Source organism: Chrysemys picta, chromosome 3 (assembly GCF_011386835.1).
Source record: "Chrysemys picta bellii isolate R12L10 chromosome 3, ASM1138683v2, whole genome shotgun sequence".
NCBI lineage: Eukaryota > Metazoa > Chordata > Testudines > Emydidae > Chrysemys > Chrysemys picta.
The window spans coordinates 28,920,860-28,937,393 of NC_088793.1; the positions used below are offsets into that span (position 1 = coordinate 28,920,860).

The window sequence follows — 16,534 nt, forward strand, 5'->3', positions numbered from 1 at the left end:
ATGACTTCTTTGTTTTGGTTTTTACCAAGAAGGTTGCTGGCGATGGGACATCTAAAATAGTGAATACCGGTGAAAATGTGGTAGGATCAGAGTCTAAAATAGGGAAAGAACAAGTTAAAAATTACTTAGACAAGTTAGATGTCTTCAGGTCGCCAGGGCCTGATGAAATGCATCCTAGAATACTCAAGGAGCTGACTGAGGAGATATATCTGAGCCATTAGAAATTTATCTTTGAAAGGTCATGGAAGATGGGAAACATTTCAGAAGACTGGAAAAGGGAAAATATAGTGCCCATCTATAAAAAGGGAAATCAGGACAACCTGGGGAATTACAGACCAGTAGCATAGCGGCCGCTCCCCCACTGAGCACAAGTGGTGCCTTGTCAATTTCATGGCGCCTTTTTAATTTTTACTCACCCGGAGAGAAGAGGGGGAGCGATTTAAAAAAAAAAAAAAGGCGCCACCCGCTGCGGTGCTTTTACTCAACCGGCAGCGCTCTAGGTCTTCGGCGGCCCTTCGCCGGCGGGACCTTCACTCACTCCGCAGGTCTTCGATGGCATTTTGGCGGTGGGTCCTTCAGTGCTGCCGAAGGCACCTGTAGCGAGTGAAGGGCCCGTTGCCGAAGACCCGGAGTGCTGCCGGGTGAGTAAAAGCGCTGCAGCGGGTGGCGTCTTTTTTTTTTTTTTTTTTAATCGCTCCCCCTGTTCCCTCCACCTGGCTACGCCACTGTTACAGACCAGTTGGCTTAACTTCTGAACCCAGAAAGATAATGGAGCAAATAATTAAGCAATCAGTTTGCAAACATCTAGAAGATAATAAGGTGATAAGTAACAGTCAGTATGGATTTGTCAAGAACAAATTATACCAAACCAATCTCATAGCTTTCTTTGACTGGGTAACCAGCCTTCTGGTTACGGGGGAAGTGGTAGATGTGCTATATCTTGACTTTAGTAAGGCTTTTGATACTGTCTTGCATAACCTTCTCATAAACAAACTAGGGAAATACAACAAAATGATCTGGAAAAATTGGAGAAATGGGCTGAAGTAAATAGGATGAAATTCAATAAGGACAAATGCAAAGTATTCCACTTAGAAAGGAACAATCAGTTGCAACATACAAAATGGGAAATGACTGCCTAAGAAGGAGTACTGAGGAAAGGGATCTGGGGCTTGTCAGGGCTGTATCCCCACTTTGAACTTTAGGGTACAAATGTAGGGGCCTGCATGAAAACTTTTAAGCTTAACTACCAGCTTAGCTTTGGTCCGCTGCCACCATTCCAAGAATTCCCATGCCTGGGAAGCCTTGAGAAACCTTCACCAATTCCCTGGTGAATACAGATCCAACCCCCTTGGATCTAAAACAAGGAGAAATTAACCGTTCCCCTCCTTCCTCCCACCAACTCCTGGTGAATCAAGATCCAAACCCCTTGGATCTTAAAACAAGGAAAAATCAATCAGGTTTTTAAAAAGAAGGCTTTTAATTAAAGAAAAAGGTAAAAATCATCTCTGTAAAATCAGTATGGAAAATAACTTTACAGGGTAATCAAAGTTAAAGAGCTCAGAGGACTCCCCTCTAGTTTTAGGTTTAAAGTACAGCAAACAAAGATAAACACTCTAGTAAAAGGTACATTTACAAGTTGAGAAAACAAAGGAAAACTAACACGCCTTGCCTGGCTATTTACTTACAAGTTTGAAATAGGAGAGACTTGTTTAGAAAGATGTGGAGAACCTGGATTGATGTCTGGTCCCTCTCAGTCCCGAGAGCAAACGAAACCCAAAACAAAGAGCACAAACAAAAGCCTCCTCTCCCCCCCCCCCCCACCAAGATTTGAAAGTATCTTGTCCCCTTATTGGTCCTTTAGGTCAGATGCCAGCCAGGTTACCTAAGCTTCTTAACCCTTTACAGGGAAAAGGATTTTGGAGTTTCTGGCCAGGAGGGATTTTATAGTACTGTACACAGGACAGCTGTTACCCTTCCCTTTATAGTTATGACAGGGGTCATAGTGGATCATAAGCTAAATATGAGTCAACAATGTAACGGTGTTGCTAGAAAGCAAACATCATTCTGGGATGTATTAGCAAGAGTATTGTAAACAAGACACAAGAAGTAATTCTTCCGCTCTACTCCGCGCTGATTAGGCCTCAACTGGAGTATTGTGTCCAGTTCTGGGCGCCACATTTCAGGAAAGTTGTAGAAAAATTGGAGAACGTCCAGAGAAGAGCAACAAAAATGATTAAAGGTCTAGAAAACATGACCTATGAGGGAAGATTGAAAAAATTGGGTGGTTTAGTCTGGAGAAGAGAAGACTGAGAGGGGACATGAAAACAGTACATAAAAGGTTGTTACAAGGAGGAGGGAGAAAAATTGTTCTTCTTAACCGCTGAGGATAGAGGACAAGAAACAATGGGCTTAAATTGCAGCAAGGGTGATTTAGGTTGGACATTAGGAAAAACTTCCTAACTGTCAGAGTGGTTAAGCACTGGAATAAATTGCCTAGGGAGGTTGTGGAATCTCCATCATTGGGGATTTTTAAGAGCAGGTTGGACGAACACCTTTCAGGGATAGTCCAGATCAGGGGTCGGAAACCTTTCAGAAGTGGTGCGCCGAGTCTTCATTTATTCACTCTAATTTAAGGTTTTGTGTGCCAATAATACATTTTAACATTTTTAGAAGGTCTCTTTCTATAAGTCTATAATATATAACTAAACTATTGCTGTATGTAAAATAAATAAGGTTTTTAAAATGTTTAAGAAGCTTCGTTTAAAATTAAATTAAAATGCAGATCTTGTCAGTTTAGTGTGATCCTTGCCCTTGCTTTTCCTTGCTGAGTTTCCCAATGTCTGGCACGTGTTTGGATACGTTAAGCTGCACACAGGCTTCTGAGTGATCTGTTAACCGACTCCGAGAGGGACAGAGGACGGATTTCATGTGTGAAAATACCTGTTCACACAGGTATGTGGATCCAAATGCTGAAAGCACTGCAAACGCAATTTTCTTCAAACAGTTAAATTTCACTGGCAGGGACGTCCAGCAGGTCAAAATAGAGGCGCCATGATCTCTCTCGGTAGCTTCAAGTGCACTCCACAGATCTCCAAACTCTGATACCCACAATTCTGAGCTTTTTAACTGAATGAGTTGCATTTTGAAATCTTTAACACCCATCCACTGAAATACAGATAAATCCAAGTCGCTTTCGTTGAACTTTTCAGGTTTAATTAGAAAAGAAAGCATTGGGCCAAATTGCTGGAAATCTTGAAATGTGTCAGAAAATTCTGATTCCAGTTCTTGCATGTACATTCCAATCTCATAAAGATCCAGAACCATTTGCCCTGCACCCTGGAGACAGAGGTTGAGTTTGTTTAGGTGAGCGGTGATGTCAGTTAGAAACATGAATTTACAGACATTTGTCATCATCCAGTTCAGGGTATTTTTGTCCTTTTTCCGACAAAAAGGCCTTGATTGCATCAAAACAGTTTACAACGCGCATCAAAACCTTGCCACGACTTAGTCACTGAATGTTGCTGTGACATGGAATGTCATTATAAGCACTGTCGATATCTTCTAGCAGTGCTTTAAGCGGTCTCAGAGTCAAAGCAGACCGAGGAACAAGGAAATTCACAATTTGCGCCATTCATCACACTATTTACACTGTATTCATCACATTATTAAGCTCTGAATTAGAAATTTTAGCACAAAGGTTTTCTTGATGGATGATACAGTGAAATTTGACTGTTGGGTGGCCAATTTGATCTTCAAGTAACTTTACAAATCCCTTCTGTTTTCCGACCATGGCAGGAGCACCATCTGTTGTCACACAAAATAATTTTCTGATGTCAACTCCTCGTTCTTCAAAATGGTTTACAAAACTTTCCACTATCTTCCCGCTTTGTTGTGCCATGCAGGGTTTTTAGGCAACAAAGTTCCTCTTGGATTTCATCGGAAGCACAATATCTTGCAACAACTGCCAAATGTGGAACATTGTTTATATCCACGCTCTCATCAACTGCACTGCTCCTAAGAAAGCACATGTACCCCTCAACTTACAGTGGGGAAAAAAAATCGCAACAGACAGCATGCTCAACGTCAAACGCGGTGCGCTGTTCCATGTGGCGTGATAGTGATGTAGGCAGCAAATCAGGACTTAAAAATATCCAGTACAGTGGCGCTGGAACAATTTTTAAGGTGGGGGTGCCGAGCTGTGCCCCCTTTTGCCCCTGTCTGCATCTCTCACTGCCAGAGTCTGGGGCCAGAGGGCCACAGCTGGGGGCAGTTGCAGAGCCCCGGGCCAAGCCCAGGAGCAGAGCCCCGGGCTGACGGCCAGGACCCCAGGCCGGCAGTGGAGCCCCTGAACTGGTGGCCAGTACCCAGGCAGTGTGAGTGACACTGAAAATCAGCTCGCATGCTGCCTTTGGCACACGTACCATAGGTTGCCTATCCCTGATCTAGATAATACTTAGTCCTGCCTTGAGTGCGGGGGCCTGGACTTGATGACCTCTCGAGGTCCCTTCCAGTTCTGTGATTCTATGATCACCTTTTCAAAGAATACCTCATGATGCAAATGAAAATAAAATACTACATTTTATCAGTTAAATTAATAGAAATGCATCAGTCGTGAAGCATGCCATGTGATAGCACCAACCCTATTGCCCATTGTCTTGTAACATGCTCCTCCTGCCCCTTTCTCTGTTGCACTTTTAAACATTTATAATTCAAAATAATTTCTTGAATATTTACAAGTGCAGTGAGGAGCAGGGGGCATTGCATGGTGGTAGGGAAAAAATTGTGGGTGACTGAGAGTTATGGATGGCTGAATTGGATTGTGGATCCTAGGGGAGGTATAGAAGGGGTAACAGGAAGTACCATCTTGCTTTTTCAGTTTTCCTAACAATAATGTCATATAATGATAAGTTAGGGTAACCTAAACTGTATGTATTTAAAATAATTGTATGCATATGACTTTGTGAGAGTATATATGCATAGATGTACTCTCACACATATAAATAAGTAATAACCATTCCCTAGCTCATTCCAATAAATGACGTGTAGATAAAATTAAATCTCTCCCTCTCCCCCTCTTTCTCCCCCCCCCAAGTCAAGGTTACAGCACTTTTTTTTTTAACTGTATCACGTTGCTTTTTCTATTGTCTACTCACTCACCTAAATGATAAGAGGAAGGAGAAGTACAACCAAAGGAATTTAGATAAAGATAAAAAAGAACATAGTGATATTTCTGCCATTAGTAGGATTCTTTGTGCATTAATAAATGTTTTCACAGCACACCAGGCAACTCTCAGTGACTTTAGAGATAAAATCTCAAGTATAATAGTCGCTCCCAAGATAAATATGGAATTTCATGGAAATGAGTGTATTTTAAGAGGCTATCTCACTGAGCAAAACACTGTGCTTTAACAGTTGCTGTGTCTCCTGGCTGAATAAATGTACAGAACTGTGTGTTCCCATGTTGTCATGAATAGGTTCCACTTTGTAATAGCAACAAAACACTTCAAGTGGATTATTTTGTATATAAAATCATTCTGCATTTGGCTTTATACTTTTATGTCACTGGAGGTTTACAGCATGCCAGTTTGTTTGGTCTTATTGCAATAATGGAGATCTTTACCGTAGACCTCAGGTATGTTTTTCTAATGAATCCATGCCTACAATTAATACCTTAATTATTAATTTATCCACACTCATTTCTCATCAGCGTTGGAACTTGGTAACGTGCTCCAAAACACAACACTTGATTTTTAAGAAAAATCAGGATTAAGAACTTTTGTCTCTTGGGGAGCTACTCATTAGAAAGGAGCCTTAATTGTGTTTAAAAAAAAAAAAAAAAAACACGACTTGAACAGGCTTTACATTCTGCACAGGAGAGGATAACAGTATGTGTTAGCACATATGAAGTATTCCAGTGCATTACATTCTGAGTTTAAACATTAGTACTGTTTCAGATGGTTTTGTTATGCTATTTATACCTTTAAACACTCATAAAAGTTATTGGAATTTGGAAACTGTTATAAACTAAGGTCTGGATGACTCACAAAGAATGGGCTATTCACAGGATCGTATAAATTACCATAGCATATGAAACCCGTGATCCGTCTTGTCCGATCTCCTGTCAGGAACCAGCACAAACTGATTCAGAACAAGGTACAAGAAAATAGGCAGATGTAAAAAAAAATCTGTCTCCCTAACAAGGTCTCATCCTAATCCCTAATAGACAATGGTTTAAGGTTGAAATATTGAGACTTCAATTAAGTTATTTTATATCCCTTCAGGATTTTTGTTAATATTATTTGTTGTAACTGGATATTATCCATACAATGTCCAATCCTTCTTTTTTTTAAAAATTTTGCTAAATTCTTGACCTTGATAACATTATGTGGTAATGAGTTTCACAGTCTGATTATTCAAAGCTTGGATTTAAATCTGCCATTCACTAACTCTGACGTGCCTAGACATTGCAGCATTGACTTGAATGAAAGTTGTATGCCCTTGGATTGGGCTCTGCATCTCTTTTTAAAAATCTGACAGGGCAAACGAGCTTTCGGCAATTCCATATAATTTTTACATGATCACAACAGCTTTAAAAACAACTAAAATTTGCTCTTTCGCCAGGACCTCACATCAAGTTTAAAGTCAGTTGATTTTTATGATCAAATTAATAAACCCTTGCAAAACAAAAAGAACAGGAGTACTTGTGGCACCTTAGAGACTAACAAATTTATTAGAGCATAAGCTTTTGTGGGCTACTGCCCACTTCTTCAGATGCATAAGAAGAGATTTAAATAGAAAGACGGATGCAGCCTTAACTATAGTGTGTAAATAGAGCCTCTCATGAACGTATCAATTAGGTTGTAAAAGCAAGACATATAGAGCACTTTTGCATCTATCCTCTCTTTATTATTTTATTAGGTTGCCGTGTATCATTAATATGATGAATAGTTACTATAGATCTTTGTAGCTATAACAATATTAACAATGTTATTAATCACCTTCAAGTTATGCATTGTCACCTAAAGAGCAGCCCATGCATTCATATTATTTTAAGATATTTTAAAATCAAAACCTATTATTTGAATAATTTTCAGCTTGAAATAAAATGTACTTGTCTTCCAAATTAATAGGTTTGGTTCTATGGTTCATTAACATTTTAAATAGCATCTATGAACCAAAGCTTTTATTCTGCACAGTAGGGTAAATAGTATGTGCTGTCTATGTTCCACCATTAAAAGAGAATGATTTGGGGAAGGATAGACACTAAGCCGGGTGTGGCATAAGATTCCCTGTACTGGCGTGTGGCAATGTTATGGGAACACACCACTCCAAGAGTAGCATGTTTTCAGAGAACAAGAGTTACAGGCAAGTCATTCCTCATACTTCCTTTGGGCACTCTTATGGTCTTTCATCAGGTATCTTAAATCAATTAGTAAATCCTAATTAGGCTCACAACACCACCTCAGTAAAATAGGTAGGTAAGCAATATCTCTGTTTCACAGGTGGGCAAAGTAAGGGAGTCATGATGGGGTTTACAAGATGTCACTAATAAATCAGTGGCAAACTTGGGAATTGGAACCGGAGTCCTCATTCCCAGTAACAACGAATAATCTATTTTAGGTAATTATTTAGCCTTAAATTGTTGTATTTGATTGCACACTGGAACAAAAAAAAAATTCAAAATACAAAATCAATCTTGGATAATTGCTTTTAATTACTGTTTGTTTACTGTTACTGAATGTTGTAAAAGCCTGTCTAGACATTGTTTTGTGCTGTCACATGTTGCAGGAGTTGCTTGATGAGACATTAATTTAAAAACAAAACAAAAACATTTTCCATTTAGTTTCTCATTAAGTTGACAGTAAAGTTTTTGGAAAAATGTAATTCTGGGAATGGGTGAACTTTTTCTAATTAAAAAAATGTTCTGAACCATTATCCAGAAGTCATACTTATTTTTGAAGCTTACCAAGTTCCTCAACTTTCTCATGTTGTTGCCCTTCCCAGTTTCAGCCAAAAGAATATATATCAAAATAGTACACAGCTGTTCTTGCTGTATATGAAAGAGACACTGTTGTCTAGTTGTCTGAGCATGGGACATGTGACTATTTTATTGAGGAACACTTTTGATCTAAACCCAGGTCAGACATTCTGGGAATTGGGTGGGTCTGTGCCTCTGTTTCCCTCATCAGAAGATGATTCTGGCTAACTTAGCCAAAATTAATTTCTGGCACTGGGATTATTCTTTATTAGTTGCAATTCAAATTGTCTTGCTTGCTGGATGACCCAGGCTGCCTGAAATGGAGAAGATGTTTTCTTTATATTTCTCAAGTGCTGATAGTTTCCTTCCTTGCCACGACATCTGTCATCTGCCTGTCATTATGACAATTTGCCTTGAAATGAGATGAGATGCATGACATCCTTTAAGGATTCTGTTAATGCTTCTCAGTAGATTGACTCTCAGTAGTCCTGAAGTCAGAGCATACGAGTCCTTATGCTAGGGAGTAGTCCTGAGGAAGTTTCTAAACTTATGCTGTATATACAGGCCGTGCTATAGAAATAATAAGTGACACAACATTTCCAGTTCCTGAATTTTAAATGTCTTTGCTATTCAATCTGCTGGATTTCAAACAACACTAACAGATAGGAATAATCGAGGAAAATAAGACACTCATTTTATGATGGCATTTATCTTACCAACTGTTTTAAAGAAAAATCTTGAATGTCTCATGTCAATATTGCAAGAGATGAGGGACGGTGGGGCTAGACATTAAAAGCTGCTTCATTTCTTTAAGACTTAATCTTAACTTCCAAGTCAGGAACTGTGAAGCAATGGAAGTGAGTTTCTAGGTCTAAATAGAAGAATAAGTGAAGATACTGGAAATCCTGCAGGGGATAGGATTTTAATTGGCTTCACTGAGTCAGCAAAAGCCATGTGAACAACGTTCTAGCTGTGCATTGCAGGGGATTTGCTAGTCATGCTGGAGTTGTAACCCTTTGGTATAACAGTGTGCATCAAGATAATGGGAGTTTAAATAGGAGGCAAATTGATACAGGGTACTAAGTACTGTAAGAGAATAGAGAGAGAATGATGCTAACGTACATTTGCAGTCTTGTAAAACACGCAGAAGGAGAGCCTATTGCTTCAAAATAAATTAGTCAGGCCCCCTGCCCCCGAAAAACCCTCTAAACCAATAAGACCACTCAAGATCAATTAAGAAAAGAACAGCTCCAATCGTGCCCCTACTGATTTTAAATAGTAATAAATTGCAGTTGATAATTGGTCATGGCAATTTCTGAATAACAACAAAGATCCATTTACTGCACTTTTGTTACCCCTTCCTTGGGTCTGATGCTGACACACAAATCTCACAATATAAGTTTAATACATTATAAAGCTGCCAAGGGTATGGGGCAGGCACTGGATGCCTGACAGGTATCTAGGAACATTTCACCTCTAGGACACTGGTTCAAATTTATCCTAGGTAAAAATGACTAAAAGTTGTTTCCATTTAATTGCTGGGCAGTGGCCTGGATAGAGGAGTTTTGTAGCAGTCCAGCTCCCAGTGGGCAAAAATTCACATCACAAAAAAACATGATGGTGACTAATTGGCAACAATGTATGGCAGTCTGTCTCAGTGGAGAGGCTAAGGAATAAATGAATATGGAGGTAATGCTACCCTCCAGACCCCAGAGGTGGTCCCTCTGCATCCAGAGCAGAGGCATCTTGGTTGGACAGCTCTGTAAATAGAGTTATAGAGTTTTGGGCCAAAAGGGACCACCAGATTATCTGGTCTGACTTCCTGTATATCACAGGCCACCAACATGACCTCCCATCTGCATACTAAAATGACTGTTTTACTATTTCACTAACTTAAATTAGCCTGAAGTATTAACAAGGAATTGAGTTTCCATGGTTGTCAATCTAGCACAATCAGTACATTTATCTTTATGGGTGTGATTAAAAATAAATAAAAAAGACTAGACAAGCAATGTGCTTTACCTCTGTTGTTGGAGCCACAGAGTGGAGGGAAAAAATAACCATGGACTTTTTAGTTATGTTCATAGTCTTAAGTCTACAAGTTAGATAAATTTAACTTTTTAAAATATTTGAAGTTAAATTATTCCAGGGCGGATATGTTAACACAGTGTCTCATAATTCAACGTCAAATATTTAAATAAGTTCAGATAGCTGCATCAGCACTGAATCCTTCAAATCCTCTGATAACCAGTGAGAGGCAGTAAAGATACAAAACTCGCATTGAAAGAAGCATTTTTTTTTCTGATCAGTCCATCCCTGTAGATCTCACATAAGTTTAAAATATATAGATCTAGATCTTACTCGTGTGTGTGTGAGAGAGAGAGAGAGACTGCACTTTCATGTACAGTTATGGACATATGCTGTGTTCATTACAACTTGCCAAGTGAGGTGAGAAATAGAGGGCCAAAAAAAAAAAAAAGTGGAAGGAGGGAAGATTATATGCATGGTTTGGAAAAGGAAATTAGGAATCCTCATATTCCTGATTCTCTTTCCATTTCATGCTCCACCTAGAACACATGTGTCAAACTCAAGGCCCGCGGGCCACATCCGGCCCGCCATACAATTATATCCGGCCCGCGAAATCGTTTTATATATCTGTTTTTAATGGCCCTGTGATATGACGCCCCAATAACACACACTACAAATCCCATGATGCAGTGCAATTGCCGCCAACGGCAAGCCGCGGTTCAAGTTCGCGGTCTGTTGATGTATACAACGCTAATATCAAATCAAAGCTAGACCCCAACAATGGCCAAGAGAAAAATTGATTCTGAAAACCGAGGCTTTCAAAGCCGGTGGGAGAATGAGTATATGTTTACTGAAATTGCAGGTAAACCAGTGTGTCTCCTTTGCGGGAGTAATATCGCTGTAATGAAGGAGTATAACCTAAGACGGCACTACGAGACGAAACATGAGAACAAATTCAAAAACCTGAGCGCAGGACAGAAGCTACAAAAGGTAGAGGAGTTGAAGAAGAATTTGACATCCCAGCAGACGTTTTTCACCAAAGCAAAATCACAAAGTGAAGCTGCTGTGAAAGCAAGTTTCATTGTGGCCGAAGAGATCGCCAAATCAGGACGGCCGTTTACCGAGGGGGAATTCGTAAAGAATTGTATGATGAAAGTGTGCGACGTCCTTTGTCCAGATAAAACGCGAGCGTTTGCAAATGTAAGCCTCAGCAGAAACACTGTTGCTAATCGGGTTTGTGAGATGGCGACTGATTTGAAAACACAGTTGACTGAAAGAGCAAAAGATTTTGTTGCATACTCCCTTGCCGTGGATGAAACTACTGACGCGACTGACACTGCACAGCTGGCGATATTTATCCGTGGTGTGGATTCCAATTTGTGCGTAACAGAGGAAATACTGGACATTAAATCGATGCACGGGACAACGAAAGGAGAAGACATCTTTGGAAATGTATTTCAAAGTGTAACCGACATGAAACTGCCGTGGGAAAAACTCGTTGGACTTACAACAGATGGCGCACCTGCTATGTGTGGTGAAAAAAATGGACTGGTGGGAAGGATGCGCTCAAAGATGCGGGAGGAGAACTGTGCCGGTGAGTTGACAGTGTATCACTGCATCATTCACCAGGAATCGCTGAGTGCTAAAGTCCTAAAAATGGATCATGTGATGAACACTGTAACACAAACCGTCAACTTTATCAGAGCCCACGGTTTAAATCACCGCCAATTCCAGTCTTTTCTGCGGGAAATAGATAGCGAGTTTGGCGATATGCCATATCATACGGAGGTCCGGTGGCTAAGTCGGGGAAAAGTTCTCAAAAGACACTTTGAGCTGCGAGAGGAAATCTGCCAGTTCATGGACAGTAAGGGGAAAGACTGCACAGTTCTGCGGGATGAAAAGTGGAAATGTGAGTTGGCGTTCCTGGCTGACATAACGTCGCATCTTAGCGCTTTAAACCTTCAACTCCAGGGACGGGAGCACATAATAACCGATATGCATGATGCAGTGAAGGCATTTCAAGTGAAGCTGCGCTTATGGGAGACACAAATGCACCAATGCAACTTGTCTCACTTTCCCTGTTGCCAAGTAATACGGAACCAAGAAAGTGCCACAGTTTTCCCAAATGCCACCTTTGCTGAAAAACTCAGCGCGCTGCGCACTGAGTTCGCACGGCGCTTCAGTGACTTTGAGGCACAGAAAAGTAACTTCGAGCTGCTTCGCAACCCATTTGCAGTCGATGTGGAAACCGCACCTGTAGAAATGCAGATGGAGCTGATAGAACTGCAATGTAACGGGACACTGAAGGCAAAGTACGACACTGCGGGGCCAGCACAGTTCACTCGCTTCATTCCTGAAGCGATGCCGCAGCTCCGCCAACATGCGGCTCGAATCCTGTCCATGTTTGGCAGCACATATCTGTGCGAGCAGCTGTTCTCTGTGATGAAAATTAACAAAACGTCACACAGGAGTCGCCTCACTGATGAACACCTGCAATCGATCCTGAGAATCTTCACAACACAGAACCTAACCCCAAACATAAACGAACTTGTTGCAAAGAAAAGACTCCAAGTATCAGGCTCTGACTAAATAGGACAAGAAAATGGAATGTTATGATTTGTTATGATTATACTTTTGCTTTAAATTCAATTTTTTATTTATATTTTCAGATTTTTTAATATTCCAGCATGTACAGATTTTGAATGTATTGTATTGACAGGATATTTTTTTATGAAGAGCAAAATATTTTAAGTTGAAATGTATTTATTTTGGAATGATATCCTGTATTTTGGTTCATATTAATGGTTAAAAAACATAAATATTTAGTCTGTTAAATAAATGGTTATACTGTTCGGCCCGCGAGTTTTGAGTTTTGGCCCCCTGTGCAATTGAGTTTGACACCCCTGACCTAGAACATATAGGTACATTTTCACCAGAACATATGTATGTGGAACGGGTTTTATCTCCAGGACAAGATTTTATAGACACATTACTCTCCCCCTCCCCCCAAAGTCAAATTTTGTTAATCCTGCACTGGCCATGTTTTATTTTACATTTATTGTGTTGCATGGGGACATGCACAATAATCTCTGGTTGCCTAGGGGTGAACAATTGAACAAACTGCAGGATTCAAAGACTTCAGTGAAAAGTTAAACCTTGGACTGTGCAAGTCATTAATGGAGAGCAAAGTTCACTGACAGCAATGTAAGCAAGCAGAAGTCCAGGTCATAAAGAATTCATTAGAACTTCTATTCCCTTTTGGAGTCATAAGGGATCTTACAGGTGTTAACATTAAAATGATACAGAGAAAAATCAATCATGCTGTATTGGACACACACACATAGGGCCCTAACATACCTACAATTAACATTGAAGCACACAGCAGCTCCCTTTGAAAATAAATCCATATTTAGAGACCTAATTGGTGATTTAAAGACCCTAATTTTAAGCCTTCATTTTTGAAGATCTTTTGTGACCTATAAAATGTTAATTAACTAGACCGTATTTATTTTTTTTCAACAAGTGTTTTCCACCTTGTGATATACTTAATACGTACTGATGTGAGTTCCTCTAGCAATATATGAATACATGGTTTGGGCACACAATTACCTGTTTCACTAATTAAATAAGTTATGTCTTAGTTTCATCAGGAAGAGGTAGATGTATACTGCATATTTGTAGCATCCAAACCATCAACAGCTTGGAAAGAGAGCCATTTTCATCCACAATATACAGAAACATTCTTGTGAAATGCTGTGCTAATAATTAATTGACTATTGACCTTCGAAATAATTGGTAACAACTTTTCTGACTCTACTTACAGGAGATGACCAGACCGAGAGAAAAGGCCAGGTTTTAATCCTTTTAGTGGAACAAGCTCTCCATTTCCAGGACTACAAAGCTGCTAGTATGCACTGCCAAGAGCTTATAGCCACAGGTGAAGTTTACCACTTTAATAAAAAAAACAAAAACAAAAAAGTCCTCTCCTGAATTTTCTGACATGTAAAATATGTGACTCCAGACTGACTAACTTAACTGGTAGGTAAACCACACTTTGTCTGTGGAAATTAGAATATAGTTATTTAGAATACAGCAAGTGTAGAATGCTATGTTACCTACATAAATCACATGGACTACAGAACATTTAAGCAACAGTCACCTCTGGAAAAATGCAGATTTTCAGTTAGATTAATTCTGTGTGATCAGTCTGCGGGAATTATGTATTTTAATTTAGATATCCTTTATTTTCATGGTAGTGTCTCATAAATCTGTCCCAGCAGGGATTTAGTTTTAATTGTTTCCACAGTGGTTTATTTCCAAATTATTCTTGTGGCGGGAGGAGAAAAGAAATTGTTTTTCATTTATCTCATATGAATCCCCATGTGTGATACATTTGAAATCTTGTTCATTAATGAATATTCATTGAAATACTATTAAAATCCAAAGACCCCTATAGATCCTAGTGGTAAATGCATCAATTTCCATTTTGTGAAGACCTACGGGGCCCATTCATTCTTTAATCCTTTTCTATATAAATTCTCCATCAAAACATTAGCACATTACTTCATGAAGCTATGCTAGGATCTGGTTTCAACCTAAAAAAGTTAAATCAATTTATAAACTTCACAGTATAATGAAAGGCCTATTTATCATATCAAGTGATTGGTTTACTTATAGAAATAATTAAATAGTGAGGAAAGCAGTTATTAGTTATACAGTTGCTCAGGGGTCCTGTTGTATTACCCTGAGAACGTTAGGGACTATATTCATAAGGGGAACTTTTAGGCATCTGGCCACCTAGTGTAATTCACAATCTCAGGTTAGTCACCCAGGCTCCTTATACAATGTGTGGGTGGAGTTAGGCACGTTAAAAAAAGGATTCACAGAAGCCAGCACCCTAATAGGGATCCAGCCTCCACCCTTAATTTGGTGGAGTTAGGTGCTGAACTCCAGGCTGGAGGATAGTGCTTCCCTCTGCTCAGGATTCATAGTTGTAAACCCTTTTCTGGAGTTAGGTGCCTAATCCAGGTCAGCCCTTTCTTAAGGGAGGTGGTGGTGGTCCCTTCCTTAAATTATACTCAATAGGCCAGTGGTTCAAGTGCTCGCTTGGGGTGTAGGAGAGCTGGGATCAAATCTCCGGTCTGCTTCTACCCAGGTCTCCTACCTCTCATGTGAGTGCCCTAACCATCAGGCTGTGAAGTGTTCTTGGATGAGTCCTTCAATCTTTCCTATTGAAGCTGTTCCACTTTGTATGAAATACTTAAATATTCATTTGGACAGAGGGTGAGCGTTAATTCATAGGCCAGTGGTTAGGACGGGCGCTTGCCTGGAAGGTGGAAACAAGACCCTGCTCTGAATCAGGTACAGTTGGGATTTGAAGCTGGGTCTCCCAGATTCTAGGTAAGAGCTTTATCCACTTGGCAATTGTGCAGAAGGCATGACACCAACACAACCTCCTCCACACTGTCTTTTGTGTGGGTTATGTCTGCTAAAAGCATACCTACCAGGGCAGGCTCTGCAGATGAGAGAGACAACGGCACACCTTGTTTGTGAATCCCACCCGGCTTAGGTGTGAGCTAGGTGCCTATCAGTTTGGTGGCGTCTGGACTTAAGTGGCTTTGCTCATGCCCACGTGTGGAAATTTAGATGCCTGTGAATTCTAGGCACCTGCAGGGCTAGGCAGCACTGGAGCAAGAATTTTGTGAATGTCTATGGTGCCTAAAGGTGCCGTTAGGTACCTTAGTCACTTTTGTTAATCTGGCCCCAGGTAATTTAGTAATAGGTACTGTCCTGTTCTTACTTTTTCCATAAACGCACACACTGTGGAACTAAGAGCTAAGTCCTTTTGTGTTGTTTAGGGCAGGTCACATGTGACCTTTTCATTTTTGAGTGGTCTTCCACGATTAAGATCTTCCCCTTGTCAGTTATGCACAGAGCAAGTCCAAGGATTTGGCTGAGGGGTTTGTAAGATCTCTGCCATCTTCAAACTTAACTAATTTTAAGTAAAGCGTGTGTTTGGTGGTGGGAGAGGTTGACATGTCCCCATAATCCCACCTACAATACGAAAAGTGGATCCCAGTTATTTGTGCTGTTTGTACATATTTGCAAACATTTAAACAATGTTCTATGTTTCCCATATGATCTGGGGCCACTAGACTCTCAGCCACTGGAAGTGATTGTGTGCACTTTGGAGGAGTGTGATTCCTCTTCTGGTCCTACCACCCACATCCCATCCATCCAGAAGATAGCTAGTAGTAGCTTCACGTTTCTCCTTGTCTGCCCAAATCCTATTTTAATTCTTGCAAGTCTAATATGGCTTATGGGAGGGGAAAGGTATAAGTGGAGATCGGGGAATGGGATAACAGAAGATAATCTGCTCCTGTGTTTCTCCTCTGTATTCTCCTGTGGTCCTAACACAGAGGAGTTAAATTATGTTATTTTAAAAGACAACCCTGATCTTTTGCAGCAGCTGATCTATTCTAAAAATGTTCAGTTTATGCTGAAGCAGTCTGGTCTGATTTTTCTTAA

The 16,534-nt window shown here is 40.1% G+C and overlaps 1 protein-coding gene across 6 annotated transcripts in view; it reads left to right on the forward strand.

The window, feature by feature from the left end:
- NBAS (NBAS subunit of NRZ tethering complex) overlaps window positions 1-16,534 on the forward strand; it is a 383,144-nt gene that overhangs the window by 145,562 nt on the left and 221,048 nt on the right. For all 6 annotated transcript variants that reach the window (XR_010599418.1, XM_005293091.5, XM_065587676.1 and 3 more), the window contains exon 33: window positions 13,830-13,943. Coding sequence is in view for 5 of the 6 variants with exons in the window: in XM_005293091.5 (XP_005293148.2) it covers window positions 13,830-13,943 (114 nt within the window). In the remaining variant the exon portion in view is untranslated. The remainder of the gene's footprint in view (window positions 1-13,829; window positions 13,944-16,534) is intronic.